This window comes from Varroa destructor, unplaced genomic scaffold (genome assembly GCF_002443255.2).
Source record: "Varroa destructor unplaced genomic scaffold, Vdes_3.0 BEIS01000005.1, whole genome shotgun sequence".
Taxonomy (NCBI): Eukaryota; Metazoa; Arthropoda; class Arachnida; order Mesostigmata; family Varroidae; genus Varroa; species Varroa destructor.
In genome coordinates, this window is record NW_019211458.1 from 21,302,796 (window position 1) to 21,319,468 (window position 16,673).

General features: G+C 41.4%; 1 protein-coding gene across 3 annotated transcripts in view; it reads left to right on the top strand.

The window, feature by feature from the left end:
* The window catches only part of LOC111251404 (uncharacterized), a 55,078-nt gene that overhangs the window by 8,545 nt on the left and 29,860 nt on the right, over positions 1-16,673 (top strand). For 2 of the 3 annotated variants that reach the window (XM_086990757.1, XM_022807955.2), the window contains one exon: positions 12,291-12,355. In XM_086990757.1, coding sequence (XP_086846883.1) covers positions 12,291-12,355 — 65 coding nt within the window. Of the gene's footprint in view, positions 1-3,421; positions 3,520-12,290; positions 12,356-16,673 lie in introns of those variants that run through there. The other variant, XM_086990756.1, reaches the window with a different exon arrangement.

The following is a 16,673-nucleotide window of genomic DNA, read 5'->3' on the forward strand; positions in this document are numbered from 1 at the left end:
CGCTGAATATATTCATTATCAAAAATATGCTATTGTGGGCATTTAACAGTACTGATCTAAAGTGCTAATTCTATAAGACTTTTTTCTATGCAAAACCATTCACAGTTAATAACAAATAGCCTGATGTTGTAGCTGGTGTCGCAATCATACATTGTTTCAGACCATATCATAGTAGAACCTGTCACTATTTAACACTGTTCGTAAATGGATTGAGCGGGAAACATCTACTCTCGTTCGTAAAAACACCTCAGCTGTGAGGTTCTACAATCACATTGAACGATTGCGGGCTCTGCAGCTTTGTGTTACGCCCGCTGACAGTTACTACAGTTACAAGCTGTTTCAACAACCTCATGGCCCGACCTTGAAGTGACGGGGAGTCTTGGTACCATCGCGAGGTGAGCGCCGGTTACACCAACAAAGCAGGGTCATTAGACGACGTTCGCTGCTGATGAGCCTGTCGGTTAGTCCTGGTATTAGGACCCCGCCAGCCAGCCAGCCAGGCAGTCAGCTGCTTATGCATATTGCCTAAGGAAGACGCTGCAAGCTTGAGCAACTCAAGTAAGCGTTTGTGTATCCATTTTCAGCTATCCTGAGTGATGGTTTAGCGGTAGCGCGTAGGTGTTATTATTATTGTTGTTGTTGTTGTTATAAATGATTAATTAAAAGTCTAGCTACCTACAAGAACCACATAATTTCCATGTTTTTCATTTTCTTAAGAGCACAATAGTAATCTTAAGTGCGTTTTGCATACATAACACATCTACTTGCAAAGATTTTTTCAAAGCCATTGAGTTGAAAATCGTCAAATCTTCTTCTCTACGAACAGGACCGGGAAGCTTTCGCTGGTACGGGAGCTTCGGCTCAATTCAACCATTCATCGGTAGTCTTTAAGGAACGAACAAGGTGGCAAGAGGTCAATACATTACTCGCACAAAAACTTACGATCTGTCGACCTGATGATCAGATAAACACGCATACATAAACAGCTGACGCTCGCGTCGTACAGAACGCGCCAGCGACAAGTTCTTACGGAAAAAATCGTTGGATGACAACGAACTACCGGTAGATGTTGCGCTATTTCTAACGAGATGACACAATATGGAATACGAATAGCTACAGGCTCGAAAGTACAGGTATCGATAGCTAAACCTTAGAAAATGCGTCCTCAACGATACAGTAAAACAAAACATCGCCGTACACGTTGATATTCCCAACTTAGTCTAACTTGACGTTTGTTCAAATGCGGGCACGTGTAAGTGAGACGATGTTTCCTATAATATGGAATAAGTAAAATGGGTTAGAGTTCTACATTACGCTTTTGATAACACAATTTATACCTCGTGATTTTGTTAATGACTAATCAAAAGTTTGTAAGAATGGCCAACAAGGTGCTTACCTTTATTGTGTAGTGGAAGATTCGTTTGGAGAAACTAACCTTCTCATAGCTATTGCCATTGATTTAATATACATATATTCGCTATCAACATTCTCAGAGGGTCATAATAGTACAGTTTGCTTACTGTTACATAGAAACGTAAGTTTATATTCTTTGGGGCAGTTAAATTCTTTTCCTAATTAGATCTTTCTTGTCCGGTGTCGTGCCCTCACAATTACACGGCTCGAAGTTCTAACGACGGAGCGTTATTTACGAATTCAATGACGTTGTACGAAGTGTACGTTGCTTTCGGCACATACCCTCGTACGTCTATTTGGGACGTAACAGTTTGTAACATGGCCGCACAACTCCTATTACGCTTCATCCGCATTTCAGACGGCAGCTCATGTTCTTTAAGTACGGTGCTTCCATACCCGCATACCGGGACCACGTTCTGCCGAATAACCAACGTAAGTGACCTAAGGCACTAAATCTAAGGGCAACCTAGGCTTTCCTACGTATTGTACAGCCACTGATGGCATTGCAACTGTTGTAGAAACGCTGCAAACAGAAGCGGAACCCAGTCAGGAGCTAGATGAAAGATGCCAGGCGCGCAACTCAGTACCAGCTGAGACTAACGACAATGTGCTAGCTAGTCCATTACTGCTGGTTTTTACCTCTTTTTTCTACGATGACCGAACATTTTGCGGCGTCGGTGTTAGGCACAGATCTGGATGCGTGCATCGCGACGTGGTAAATCGAAATAAAATCAGTATACCCCTTTCTGTTAAGTCGACTCGTTGCTAGTCGTTGACCAAAAGTCGGAGTGTGGCAAATGTGACGGGGCAATGAGCGTGTGGCAACAAAGAGAATATAAAACGATTACTTGAATATCTATCTTCTATATCAGACAACGACAGCAATTCGTTAAGCGATTCTACTATATGTGGAAATTGATGCAGTAGAGGCTCCATGTAACCTTATGGACCTGCTTCTTGTCACGTAAGTCGAAGAAGCGACGAATTACACCGTTTCTGCATCCCGTAGGCCCGTCCTAAGGCTGTTCCTAGTGATTCTGCCGTCGTAGCCGTATTACCAGCAGAAAGCCCGTTGCAAGCAGTCATACAGATCGATTGGCCCGTAGAATTTATGAAAGGCACCCTCCTCACCTCGTGCCTTTGTTTTTTTGATTCGCTGCGGTTACGAGCGGTCGTGAACATATGGGACGAATGGCTGGACGTCTAGAGGAAGGGATTTTACGTGGACTACCCCGTCGAGCTAAACGGAAGTAAAGAGGTTGAACTGTTTTGGCAAAGGGCCTCACCTTTGCTACTGCTGCGAAAGCCATCAACTTCGCTCACACTTTTTTTACATAGCTCTATGCAAGCCGTAGTGAAGGAGAGATCTTATCTGCTGAGTTCTTCGAGACGACCCTACTGTCGGCCGCTGATAGCGTGCTGGAAGTGTAGCAGAATTATGATGGTCACAAAATATATTGGATAACCCATTGTTTTTGGAACATGAGTAATGAGCTTGCACGCAACGCCAATTAGCCTATGTACTATTATAGATCTACTATTCTGCCTACACTGTTCATTTGGATCGATTAACTGAAGGCCAGCAATCTCGAATCGTCTACCGTAAAACATCGATATCGTGAGAGCATTACGGACTAGTCCATTTATTCACTCGTTCTTTTTTTTGTTCACTTTACCTTGGTTTACTTCACTCGTTTGTCTCCTTGGAACAATCTGCGCTTTCAAACCGCCATCATCACTAGTGCTGCAGTAGTTCCTGCAACGCCTTGTCGTCCCTTTTCAAATTTTTCCATTTTCTTTTCAGGCCTTTCTTTCTATTCAAGCAAGGAAGGATTCGTTTCGCACACTATAGTCTCTGTGTACGCTGTGAGCACTTGTATCGCTTAATGTGTCACGTTTTGTATCACAAGCACCGGAAGCACCCGCTGCCGAATCTACTTTCATCGGTTTCAACGGTTTTGCTATTCGTTGTTAGGCAAAGCAGGACAAAAGTCCAAGTGGACCAGCTAAATGAGAACGGCATATGAAAGCCGTTTGCTGTAGAACCTACAGGGTTACTGGTCTGGTCAATCCAACGACCTCGCACCCTAGCGCTCTGTGTTCTGGGTTCGTATGCGCGTGGTGTTTATGATTAGTCTTGAAACTTGCGAACTTAGGCCAGTCTAACCTGCTGCAGCTACTCTTTGCCAATATCTCTTTTTCGAACGTGGCTGGGCGGGATTATTCAGCTTTCCAAAACCGATAATTCAGTTTGCCTCAGTACTACTATGTACCGTATGACATAAACAGGGGGCTTATTCAAAAAAAGTTCACTAGTCCTTGCTGGAAAAACGCTTTCATGAGCCTAATGAAGCTTGTTGACTCATGATGCCCTACTAGTCCGGCCTGCATTATTCGCGACAATCAGTCCGCCACCCTCTTTACCTCCTTTCACTCTTATTCTCCAGTTTCCCCTTTCATGCCATCGGATGGTGTCATCGTAGAATTCAACTGTTAGCTTCTATCTTCTCATTTATCTAATACGTTCATAAAAAATACTGAGAAAAAGGATAAGAACAGAATGCGACAGACCTGGAAAAACTTTTAGGAAAAAGCAGGCTGCTGCATAAAGGAACACAGTTGTTATTGAAAATCGCAGCAGCAGCAGAACATCTCTGCTGTCCTGTTTGTCCCTCACTTGACTTTCTCGATCCTGAACTGGTATTAGAATCAGTAAAAGTTCTTTGAATGCAGCTGATCTACTCACTATTTTCGGCTAAAGGACATTAAATGATTGCATAAGCGCATTCCCCCTCCAAACCCACCCATCACAAGCTCCTTGTTAAGCCTAGGTTGGGGTAAACGGCTCCTCCTAGCCTAACTCTTAGCCCTCGTTTCTTCAACTTCCCCTTGATTTATAATTGGCCTAACAACGGTCGTAGTACGGCAGCCGTACTACGACCGACATCCCTTCCTCTATCAACAGCTTTTCCTTTGCCGCCGGCACTTTCGAACTTTACTGCTGTACAGCGACCAAACGATACACCCTATACTATAAGGGCTTGGTCGGTTTTTTAGAAGGAGCGGATGGTGTGCCTTAACGCGTTATAAAACACCAACAGTCACCTCATAGCTGTTTTCTGGTAGACAGACGAATAAACTAAATCATGTTTTTCGTTTTCCCTTCCTTGAGCCTGTTTTCTTTTGCTTTATGCTATCAGTTACTTGTGTGATTTGGGTCCTTTATAGCAACGATCTATGTTTCCGGCTCTGTCTGGTAGTTGTTGACCGAGTTCCAATTTGTACCTTTTCAACTGGAGTACAAGCGCCGGCGTTATTCTAGTCAGTATATAATGGCATATGTAAGGACATTCCCTCGATGAATAAACTAATCACTAGCCGCATTTCAACCGTAAGTACCAGCATCCGCTTTCTTTTTCTAATCTAACATTTTCAATTATCTATGATGGATTCTTGTACTATACACCCATACAGACATCAACAGCATAGACCTTCCGACCGTGTGAAGTTCACGTATAGTTGCGACGCAATCGATAAGTATCTCATTGCCTTTCAGAGAAATAACGTTTGTCTTCACTCTGTACGTTGTTGGTGACACGGTTGCACGACAGCCTTCTATAAGATTACACAAATAACGCTATTGTATTCACATTTGATACTACACGTTTTGTCTGCGGTTCTATACGGACTGATGTTTCGATTTCGCGACGTTGATAGCGTAGCGGAGATATTATTATGGTGAGATGCTGGGAAAACGGGCCTAGTTGAAGCGTTCGCAGCGCGCAAGGCCTCGCTCTTGGCACTTGTACTTCAAGCGTTTTTCAGTCTGTCAGAATAGACTAAAACCAAATATTCGGCTTACGTTGAATAAAACCGCCACTAGGAGAAAAATCTAAGTTCGATGAGTCAGCCGTTCTTTAGCAGCGCTTAGAAATGTTACTGATAGCCACGCAGGCGGTTCCTTAACTCACAAATAACACCCCTGCTAATTTTCAAACATCCCCTACAATTCTTATCACAGAACAGTGCGTTTAAAGGATCGTCGCACTGCAAAAATTACTATGACAAAGCACCGACGCTATCGTGATGAGAAGACAATGATATTGTGAAACAGATTTATCATCCTACCTTTCCACATTTTAGTTTTCTCTATAATTTACTGTCAAACTTATTTCAAGGCAAAGTTTTCTACTGCGCTGTTGAATTATTCATTTAAGGCTATTTAGGAGGGATGAAGCCACCAAACAGCTACGTTGTGTTCAATTTTCTTAGCTTATTTTCCTATTTGATAACACCTGTCGTATAATACGTCATTATATTTAGCTCCGTCTAATTGGACGCTTCTCAAATGGTAAGTTTGACTGACTTCTCAAATTTTCAATATAAATTGCTACATTTTATGATAATGCACTTAAAAACTTATCAACGAAAGTCCCCCCTGCTGAACCTGCAGCTTTCTAGAGAATTCTACCTTATTTGTTTCGTAGTCTGCCCTATGTACGAACAAGCAAGGGACGTAGGGCTAAAAACTAGCGTACCGGTACATTTGTACCATTAGCGCCACCGCACTCAGAGTGCACGGAGGCCACGCGGGTCACCAACAACATCGTCACCACCGCCTGTCCTTTTCGGCCCTTCGTAAGGTTTGTTTTTCTATGAACTTTATCTAGAAGACGGAGCAAACGAAAAACAAGCCTCTAGCCCGTTCCCCACTACGTATATTAACTTGATTTGCGGGAGTGCTCCACTAGTGAAAGTTATGAGGGATTTTTATAGGACCGTCTCTATTTCTGGTTCAGACTGGTCTAGTCAGGGGCAAACAGGGCTATTCCGTCGATGACAATAATGTCTTTCCGCTGTTTGCACCCCTTTAGCCTTCGCATTAGCGCTTACTTTTTTCCTATTCCATTTTTATTTGCTAGCACACGCAATATGTGTACAATAACAACAAAACAAACCGTAACGATGGCACCGTCAGCAATTACAAAAACAATGGCGATAATGATGATGGCGTTTTATTTTGTGATTTCAAACCGGGCATAATTAATGACAATGGTAATTAAGAATGCGGGTCAATGTAATCCATCGTAGTCGTTGTACCTAGAACGAACTTTTCACGGGATTATTTTTTTATTATTTTTATTACATCACACTAATAAAAACGTTGTTTTCCATACTTTTTAGATAGATACGTGTGGGTCAAATCAAGTGCTAATACATAGTCCTTTATTGTGTCTTTATTATTATATTAAAGCCATTCGGTGCGTATTATTCAACACTTCTTTTATGGGAATACCCGAGCCTAACTTATTTTATGGCTCTAATGTTACGCTATGTGCTTCATTGAATCGAGCGTAATAATCGTGTCCAATCGCAATTGTTTGTATGCGTTCTCTGCGGCGCTTGAATGCCTCTGAAGTGTTAACCATTTACTTTACATAAACCAACCGAAGACAAAAAGTCGTGACGTGGCATTTTTCACACATACCGCATGATGTTCGGCATGACACCGCCCCCCGTTCTGATTCTTTGAAACTCTTTTGAATTCTGGCTCTTTGAAATTTCTAGATGATTGCGGCGAGTAATTTAACGATGCACTCTTGGCTATACATACTGTAATGTTTGAAGTTCAAAAGCTTCGAGGCGCATTACGTGAGGTGGCCTATCACAGTCCGCAAGTGGATAAAAGCTGCCCAACTGTAACCTTGCATAAGATCTCGAAAGACTTACTATAATATATATATATATATATATATATATATATATATATATATATATATATAACAATGCCCAGGCAAAGGTTTCTGGTAAAAAAAGATGTACGTTTCCCTTTGTCAGCCGTTCGCTGCCGTTTGCAAAATGAAATTGGCTAGAAATTATATTATTTACATGAGACATCACAGACACAGTATCTCTACTGTAGTATACCAATGCTATCGAAGGATATGTATTTTCAGTGAAGTGAAAATGTATCCGTGATGAAGCAAATAGATAACCTAACTTGAACGATCCGAGAATCTTAGAACAACGTCATTACTGGCTAGTGATTTAATTATTAATTAATTCATTAGCGAAGAAAGCCACTTCAGAAGATCCAGCGAGGATACTACCTTTTCGTTGCAGGAACGCTTGGTAATCTCTTGCAATTTTTCGGTTTCCAATCGTACCTCTCGGAAACATAGCAACCCATCTGTCGATGTACATGCATTTATAATTCAGAAGAAACTGACAATTGCGTTAACGACATCCTAATATGAATTAAATGAGAAAACCAAATATATTTACGATCAATACAATCTGGGAAGCTTTATAATATGATGAAGTCCACACTAGATAAAAAGTTTGCCTTGAGGTTGTCTTATTTCAAGGTAAAGTAATTGTTGGAGACTCTTGGCGATAGCTTATCAGGATTTTTCCTGTTATTCTAGCGGACAATTTGCCTCTGTCAGCAAGTGCTTTGGTTTATTGTGAATCTGATTGGTCGTCATTAATTAGTTTCTAGATACTAAGCAAGGAAATAGCGCTGTTCCCTTTTGGAGATTCTGGTGGAGGCACATATAAAAGAGCATACGCCGAAGATTTTTTAGTAACATTAGTGTACATGCTATGTGCTATCAATCTACCAATTATCTCTTCTTCCGCCGTCCAGCTCCGACTCCCTTCTGCAGATCCTTTCCGCCGAGTACCAATCGAGATTGCGCGTATTGCAACAGAACTCTGCAGTTGCCCGTCTATAATGAATGAGCGGAAATTTTACTATCATTTTTCTCATCAAGACCTCGGCTCAGATTACGAGGATATTTTCCCTCGCCTCTTTTTCGGCTTCTTCATGTAATGAGATTAGCACAGGAGCAACATTGCGCCATACAACATGTTGCTACGGTATACATGACACTGTGTCATCAATATGTTAGCCACCTTTACGAGCGTATCCCAAACTAGCTCTCAATGAGGACATATTATGGCCAGTGGGGGAACGGACTAGGCAGCAAGTAAGTAGCCCTTGAGCGGCTTTACCTGACCCAACTTTGTACACTTCAATGTTCCTTTAGCTTTGTTCTAGCGCGACAACAACCCCTCATAAAGGGGCTAACGACCAATTTACTGGTGCGTTACGCGCCGCCAAAACGAGTCTGTCACCAGTCCCACTTGCTAGCTTTATAAAGATGCGATCTCTTCTCTGTGATGAATACGTTTTGAACGAGAAGCTGTTGACGTCATAAAAGGAGTACACGTTTATAGGACTCTTCTAGTATAGCGCAGAGTACCATTTCAATTATATATATATAAGTGTAAAAAAATTGACTTAGCACAGCTTGATAAAATTTTCCTTATAGCCTACTTTGTAGAATCATTTCTGGAGTTACAGTCTTGTATAGGACTGAACTACTTGAAGCGCATATCGTTCGGATGGCTCTCAAAACGATGCTTATCGGTTTTCAGTAGTACAACCATCAGGACATTTCATGTAAAAGTCAGTAATGTCTTTCTATACAATTACACTGAATCGGTCCGTGAATTTACCGTTATGGAACAACTAGGAACAAAGGTCATTAAGTTCAGTAATTTTTTTACAAGATGGTAAGGGACGGGTTAGCGTTAAGACTAAGCAGCGCTATGAATAAGTAGGAGCCGCTAGATACGAGGAGGATTTCCGCGTATGTATAAGGGCTAAAGGTAGCAAATGCTGTATGAAGCTACCTGCTGACTCAGAGCTCCTTTAAGTTTTGTTGAGTGACTTCAGACATATCGTCAGTACCATCAATCATGGCCGTTATAAGAGGTCTCAAGGGGCCACATCAGCGAAAATGATATTTCACATTGTTGTACGAAAATTCATATTGCTATTATGTTTTGCATTTATAAATTACCTTATTTTGATGTGAAACCGCGTTCAATTTATCGAATATTTATATCGATTCATGCTTACCGCCATCACTTGCGTACACTAGGTTTGAGTGATCGAAGGTTCGGCAACTTTGTTCATACAAGATAATAACCTAGTTATTTGCAATTGCAATTTGGCATTTGTCGAGGCATATTTTCTGTAAACCCATATATTCCAACAGGTCGGCACGGCCGAAGCTGCTCTGCTCTTTGTCCCTTGGGTTTGGTCGCCTCTAACGGCTCATCGCAGCTTAGCAACTTCAGCGAGGTCCATCGATGTTTACGTGAAAAGTACATTATTTATGTAGCTGCGTCAGTGATTGTTGGAAGTATTTTAAGCAAGACACAAGATTAGGTTTTTGTGTAAAGGGTAAACATCATTGGCCGCGTTAGAATTAGTCCCAATGAGCCTTGGCGACCTAACACTTATAAGGACTAGCCGATATTTGTAGCCTCCTGATATTGATTTGTATACCGGAAATGCCGCAACGTAACTGCTATTACTATCTCGTCAATCAAGTTAACTATATTGTACTACAAGTTGTTAACTGAAACGGAACATTTTATCTGTTTATATTATAACGTGGCAACGTCGACTGTCAGGTTCGAGGTCAGATTTGTCAGAAACGGATGACATACGAATATATGGGACCGCCGATCAAGCAGGTAAAATAGATGGGTAGGATCTTCATTTAAATTTACACTTTTGTATATCTTTCGGAAGTGATTGGGTTAGTGATCATGACCTCTCCTGAAACTCCATATCCCCATTTGTACAGCAGTCACCAGCCGATGTCCTCTTCGGTTTATTCAGAGGAATCTTATATATATATTAAAAACAACTCGATGTCATGCATTTCGATACGTCTCTTATGATGTACACTCATACACGTTGACAAGTGCACACTTACCTATGTACACGCGTCGATCTCCGCTATCTTAAAACACTATACATCGTTGTTCGCATGAGTGTTCAGAAAGGAAGACAGTTGAGGGGTTGAGCTACCCCAATCCATTTAATTGTTTAGGCTTTCGAGGAATTTCACTGCGTTTCCTGAATCAACTACTAACAGTACCATGAAATAAAGCGATGACTAGGCCACTTTAAAAACTTCACACCTCTTGAGCATACATGCTTAAGCTATTATTATTGCTCTTAGAAGTACGAGAAGGTCTCCGTCAACTTCGAAACCACACATTGCTCCACAGGTGATACCTAATCATACCGGACAAGAGCAACCTGTCTGTTGTCTGCCTCTAGCACAGATGCAAGCGTATATAATAGAACAGCGCTGGGACTAAGTGAAAACCACAGAATTGCAGCTGTCATACAAAACTGAGGGTTTGCCCTGGAGGGTCATTACGGGGCTTGGTTGGTCCCTCGGCAATGCTAGCTATGCAAGGGAAACCGAGTCACCCGACGCTGAAGATGATGCAGATCCGGCAAGCGACATTTGACGATCTTAAACAGCTCGTCTCAGCTACCTCTTTCACTCTCGTTCGGTTGCATAGGGACCAGACTTCTTGGTGTGCAGCTAGCTTGCTACGTATATCATGCAAGGGATAGAACGAACTGTCAGGCGCGGCCTTGCATAACCTTGATGAGCTGTGCAAAAAGCGGCAAGGCTTGATTGTAACCACCTCTACGTTTGCGATGATGTGGGGTTTCTTTTCCAAATGCGCTCGCAACACCGACGTGTTTCGAACCGGACCTCCAGCGCAAAGGATTTGGCAGATGTGAACGGATATATACAAACAGCTAAGAAGCGAGCCTCTACTACCGAATGGATTGAAGCTAACTTATTCAGGACACACGTTGTTATATGTTCTTGTACTCATTACTTGCTTTCAAATATTTTCTAAGCTATAGCTGTCGTTTCCTTGCACTATGCTTGCCTGATTTAACAAATCTGTTGTCAGTTATGACGGGCTTTAGAGAATAGGAAAGAAATGGGAAGAGTACAATACAGACGTGCCTGTGGCCACCTACGACAGAATCGTGTCGCAATAGTTTCAAGAGAACGTCACTGTTTGAGTATCTTTGTAAGGCGAATGTTGCATAGAAGGATCAGACTAAGCCCTCTATAATTAAAAGCAAATTCATTTATGTCCAAATCGTCGTAATATGTAAAATATTAGGATACGGCTATATTTCCACCATTTCTTGTCAAAAAAAGTACGACTATAAAAGCCGACATTGGCTATTCAGCAACGCTGGTTAGGAAAGCATTCAGACGCAAGTAGAGTGTAGCCAGTCACAAAGGTGTGGACGTTTACAGAAACTTAGTAATTACTAGGCCAACTTATTCCGTTCCCGTTTTGCAATTGTTGCTTTCATTCACTGCTGTCACATTCAGCTCAATGTTAATTATAATTCGAGTAGTTCTCGTTTCATCATTGAAATGCTCTAACGTTAATTTCGTTGCCACGCTGAAATGATTTCAGTACCTCGCTTTAATACCAACAGATTTTATTACAGCTGGAATATCTCAATATCCTCGTTACGTTATTACTTGAATCGCCCTATACCGCGTGTATTTGGCCACCCCCATATACCCCCAACACATTTGACTTCACTTGTACATAAAAAACAAACCTATGACCATGCATACCGCGTGAATCAGGGGGAACACAAATTGCTAAGACCGTTATTATGTAACAGCATGCAGTTCTCACAATTATACATTACTACATTTATCATTCTTTCCATTGCATCTAATATGATTCCCAACTTGTACATCAATACATCCAATCAATTCTCGACTACTTCCGTATTCTTCGCTAATTAACCTTTCAATAATAAAAATGTGCAAAATATTTTCTTAGTTAGTAGAGTTTCATCGCATGGTTATTCTGTAAAACCTAAAAAAAACATTTAACCACTCATAAATTCTCGACGGTTATCGAACAAATCGTTAAAAAAGGCCAACTTGAATGAAGAAGAGAAACTACCCTTTAAGAAATATATCCATCCGCGGGGTTCATTTCAGGACGAAGTTCTGTCAACTTGCAAGCTTGCAAATGCAGCTGATGACAACTTGCAAACGGCAGGCAGGTAAGTACGCAAGGTAGACGTTCAGCTTATTCTTCCTACTTGCCATTGGAGTAGATTTTTGCATTGTACAAACTTCCGTAACTTTAACGAGTGCAAGCGGTAAAGATCATTTATGGTATTGATATATATCGTAATTATTAAGCTCTGTGAGAACTTCAAATTAAACGTACTGTCAAATATAAAACCGACATATATATCAATGATGATCATGTGTGTATATGGCTTCTGAATGGCAACATTCACAAACTTAGAAGATTTAAGAGGATTAAAAGTTGACGGCATTGTTACTCAGCTTGCTATAGCATCAGTGTGGCAAACTGTCGAGCCAAGGTACCAGAGAACAGCATCCTACATAACATGTATCACTGTTCCCGTCGCGTCTATCACAAATACACTTTTCACTCGGTTCATGGATGCGCGCCTCCGCACGTAATTTGCAGTGGAAGCCATGGGCCACAAATCGGGTATTTCTTCTTCGGGTAAAAAATTCACTGTCTATTTCTGCTCTGATCTATCGAAATGCCAGAAGAAGGCTTTTGGTGCCGAAAGTCGAGAACGAGACTCTAGATCTTCGATGAGTAGCAGGATGTCGGAAAAGGAACCTGGCAAACTATTCGGTTGCTTGCCATGTAGTAAAGGCCAAGAACAGGTTTAAGAAAGAGGCCTTCACTCAGTTGAGAAATTAGCGATTCTGTAGGATTCTCCAAAATCATATTTACTCCTTAAGCCGCTACAAGTGATACGTTAAGGGCGAATAGGTGAAGCGGTATCATGAATGAAAGGTGACTTTGGGTCCTTTCTCAAGGTGCAGTCAATGTGTTCCTGTATGTACCTTTTGTAAGGTGGAAGTGAAGCAATGGCGATTAAAGGAGATGAATAACTCAAGATACGGGAATCTGTCAATGTATCGAAAAGAAAATTCGATGAGAAGCAATGTTAGTTGCAATCCTGCTTCCCTTCTAAATTTTACGGTGTTAAAGCTAGTCAAAGCCTGCTGCACCTAGAATTTGCCTGAGCCGTAGGTTACCAGGTCATCCGCGTTGAGGATAACTTCGACCAAGTTCCCTCCGCTCTTTTTCTGCCAGGAAGGTCTTTAAGTAAGCCCGATAAGAAAAGGGGGTTCAGATTATCGCTTTAAGTCAGGCCAGTTGTTTATGAGAAACCGGGCAGCTCCATCGCTCCAATGCTTACATCGTTCTTTTATAGAAACGCAATCAGCAGGACGGCCATAGTTCATGGTACACCCGCATATGTCAAAGTATATAAAACCAAGTCTCTACGTACGAGGTCGAAGGCGGTCTTAAAACTTCTCTATTGAGTCGAGGGGAGGGGGGTACGTGCTGTCTTGTGGAATGTCTAACGACGGTGACGGATATAAAACTCACTACCCTGCATGCGTCGATATGTAAGTACTCATTGAAAGATTAAAGAGTATATACCAGCAAGAAACCAGAACGAGGGCGCTCTAGAAGTGATCATTACGGAGCCCGTCAGAGTCTGTTGCTTTGTTATGCTGCGCGTGATCGAGGGTCTGCAGAATGGTCAGTTCTCAGTAGCAGGTTGCGCTTTCATGAGTTTTTCATCACCAACAACAGGAAACAAATAAGGCAACCGATGAGTCCTGTCATTTGTCGAGAACATATCAGCGAAATAGTTCATTAGCGCAGTTGAGCCTATGGTTGATTCGCGGCGTGTCAGTAATCTGTATAGCTGCCGTTCCGTCGACTCGCCGACATCTTCAGTATTTCTTGCGCGCCGCGGCCAGAGCCGTGGGATGCATTGTTTCTAATAGTCTAAAAGCGTTTCGAGCCCTTCGGGTAAGACAAAAAATATTATCGAACAATTTGCAATCGATTTTCCAAGCTCGTAACGAGCCAATAGGCCGCCGCCAGCGCCAGCCATACTTTCGCCTAATTCTGCATAAAGCCAAGACAATTATGGAAGCCTGTTCTTGGCGCGACTCATGTCCACGGTAGCGTTTTACCACAGAGTACGTAGTTATGTATTACGTAGCTTGGTGCCCTTATATTGAAGTTCCTAGAGGGCAATGGCCTTTACGGACGTACTGGTGGTATATATACATTTCTTCTATATCAGATCTAAGGCTAATAATAATTCCGTTATGATTTTATCGGAAAAAAAAGCTATAGAATTTAAAACGGTCAATAAGGTAAAAGTTATTATCTGGTTCGCGCGTCTTCGGCCGCAAGATTTTTCCACATCGTAGGTCGGGCAAAATGCTACGAAAATTAAACTGGATTGAAGTAAATCGGAAATCAATTGTTTTTTGTTTACTCTCAAAACCATAATAGTTTATTTAACTTTAAAAAGATACCCATCGGTATTTATGTTTATCATGTTTTAAAATTCTTGAAATCATTTTCAAGATGAGAAACTGGAAGAAATATTATATATGTATAAAACATAACGCGTTTATCTTTACGATTTGCTCGATAGGTAGCAGATCGAACCACCCCTTGCATTTTGTATTTCTACCTGTTCTTGGTGGTCAACCCTGAACGCAGCCATTGTCATGGTATGGGGCAAACCGACTACGTAGTTTGAACTACTCCTATTGTCGACGCGGTTAGCCGTTGCTCATAGATAAGCTGAGCTGTTTTCCAAAAAGCAAGATATAATTTTTGTGCGTTTTAAAAAACCATGTGCACATATTCGTTTGTACAGATAACTTATGTCAAGTTATACGCTGCCGATGTTTTACCTTGAAACAGCCAAAAATAAAATTAGAAGTGTAAAAGAGACAAAAAACATTGAATGCGTTTCTTCTTAGATATTTCTGTTTCCGATCATCTAACCTTTGAAAAGTCAGGACATACAGCCAATTTTCAATAAAATTAGTTACTGCAAAAAGGGAATCCCTTGTGGTTCTCAAATCCTCAGACATTTTTCCAATACTGGTCATCGGTGTCCCACCTTGAATTGATGGAGAAGCTGCGTAGCTAGGAATGAAAAGGATATCCATCTTTCTGCTGTCGATTGCATGGTTTCCCCGTTTAATAAGACCTACAATACTATCCAATGTTGATAATGGCTTTCCGTAACGACATTCTTTCAGGAAAGACCTGCGGTATGAATCCAAAAAGGGTTTAAAGCAATTCAAAGGGACCGTAAGCGTAACTGCTTTGCAAAATGCAGAGCCCTGGGCGGGTCTTATATTTCGTCAGACTCCGCTGAACCTAATGAGGCCCCTAGAGACACGGCGGTTTGGCAGCCCTTCATTTTAGCATACCTCAATCCTTTCCTAAACCACAGGTGCGATCAGTGGAGAGAAAAATCGTTTGTAAACGGAATCGTCGTGGCTGGCTGCGAGACCTTTTTTCTGCTTCACTACGACATACAGGCTGTTCATATAATTGGTGCAGTATGATGATTCTATGTAAAATCTCCTTCCAATATTAACTCAAACGAAGTTGAACCGAGTAAACCGCGTATATCTCACCTGATCCCTCGCCAACTAGTAAGTCAGGATGAATATATTGCTCTTAGATGAATAAGAGGCATGGACAAATAACCGTTGTATGCCGGACACAAAAATCAGAATACGAATGCATTGAGGTGTATAACTCAAATTACCTGGACAGGTTCTATAGACGTGCCAGTATATGGAATGCCAGCGAAATGATTTATATTTTGAGTTAGGCCACGCGTTTATCTACCATCAACAAACCTATCGACGTATTTTTTAGGATACTTATTGAATTTAATCGATGTTACAGGTTCCAGTTAAAGCGTGGCGGCCCCACTCGTTTGCGCCGTTGATGGTATTGTACTGGAAAGCATCAGTCAGTTACTTTGATTGATGAAGTTAATGATAAAGAAAGATAAAGATAATAATAATAATAAAGATCAACAGTGTTTCACGACGCATCTCAATAGATCTTATGTTGCACGATTTTCCACGAAAAACATTAACAAAGTAGATGTCTTCCCCTTCCCAGTCGGCTGATATGTTTACTTGTGCTTAAAGCGAGCATCAGAGTAAAATGGCGAATCCTCTTAGCAACACTTCATGAGTCGCAACACTTTTACAGTTGTTCATTTGGTAATGCAGGAGATAGCAAACGATGCGATCAAGTTATAGACATATAATAAAGTTTCATGTATTGTTATTATGTCATTCGCCTTTAACTACATTTGACTTGTCTAGCTGTCGTGCGTCACCATATGAGCACCACGGAACGAGTCACCATATGTGGTGAGCAATAATCACAGGAACACTGTGCCTGTTCATCGGTGCTTACTTCTATTTTCAAGGAATGACTTCAATCTAACAAAGGTAGAAAGTGCCAAAAAAGGC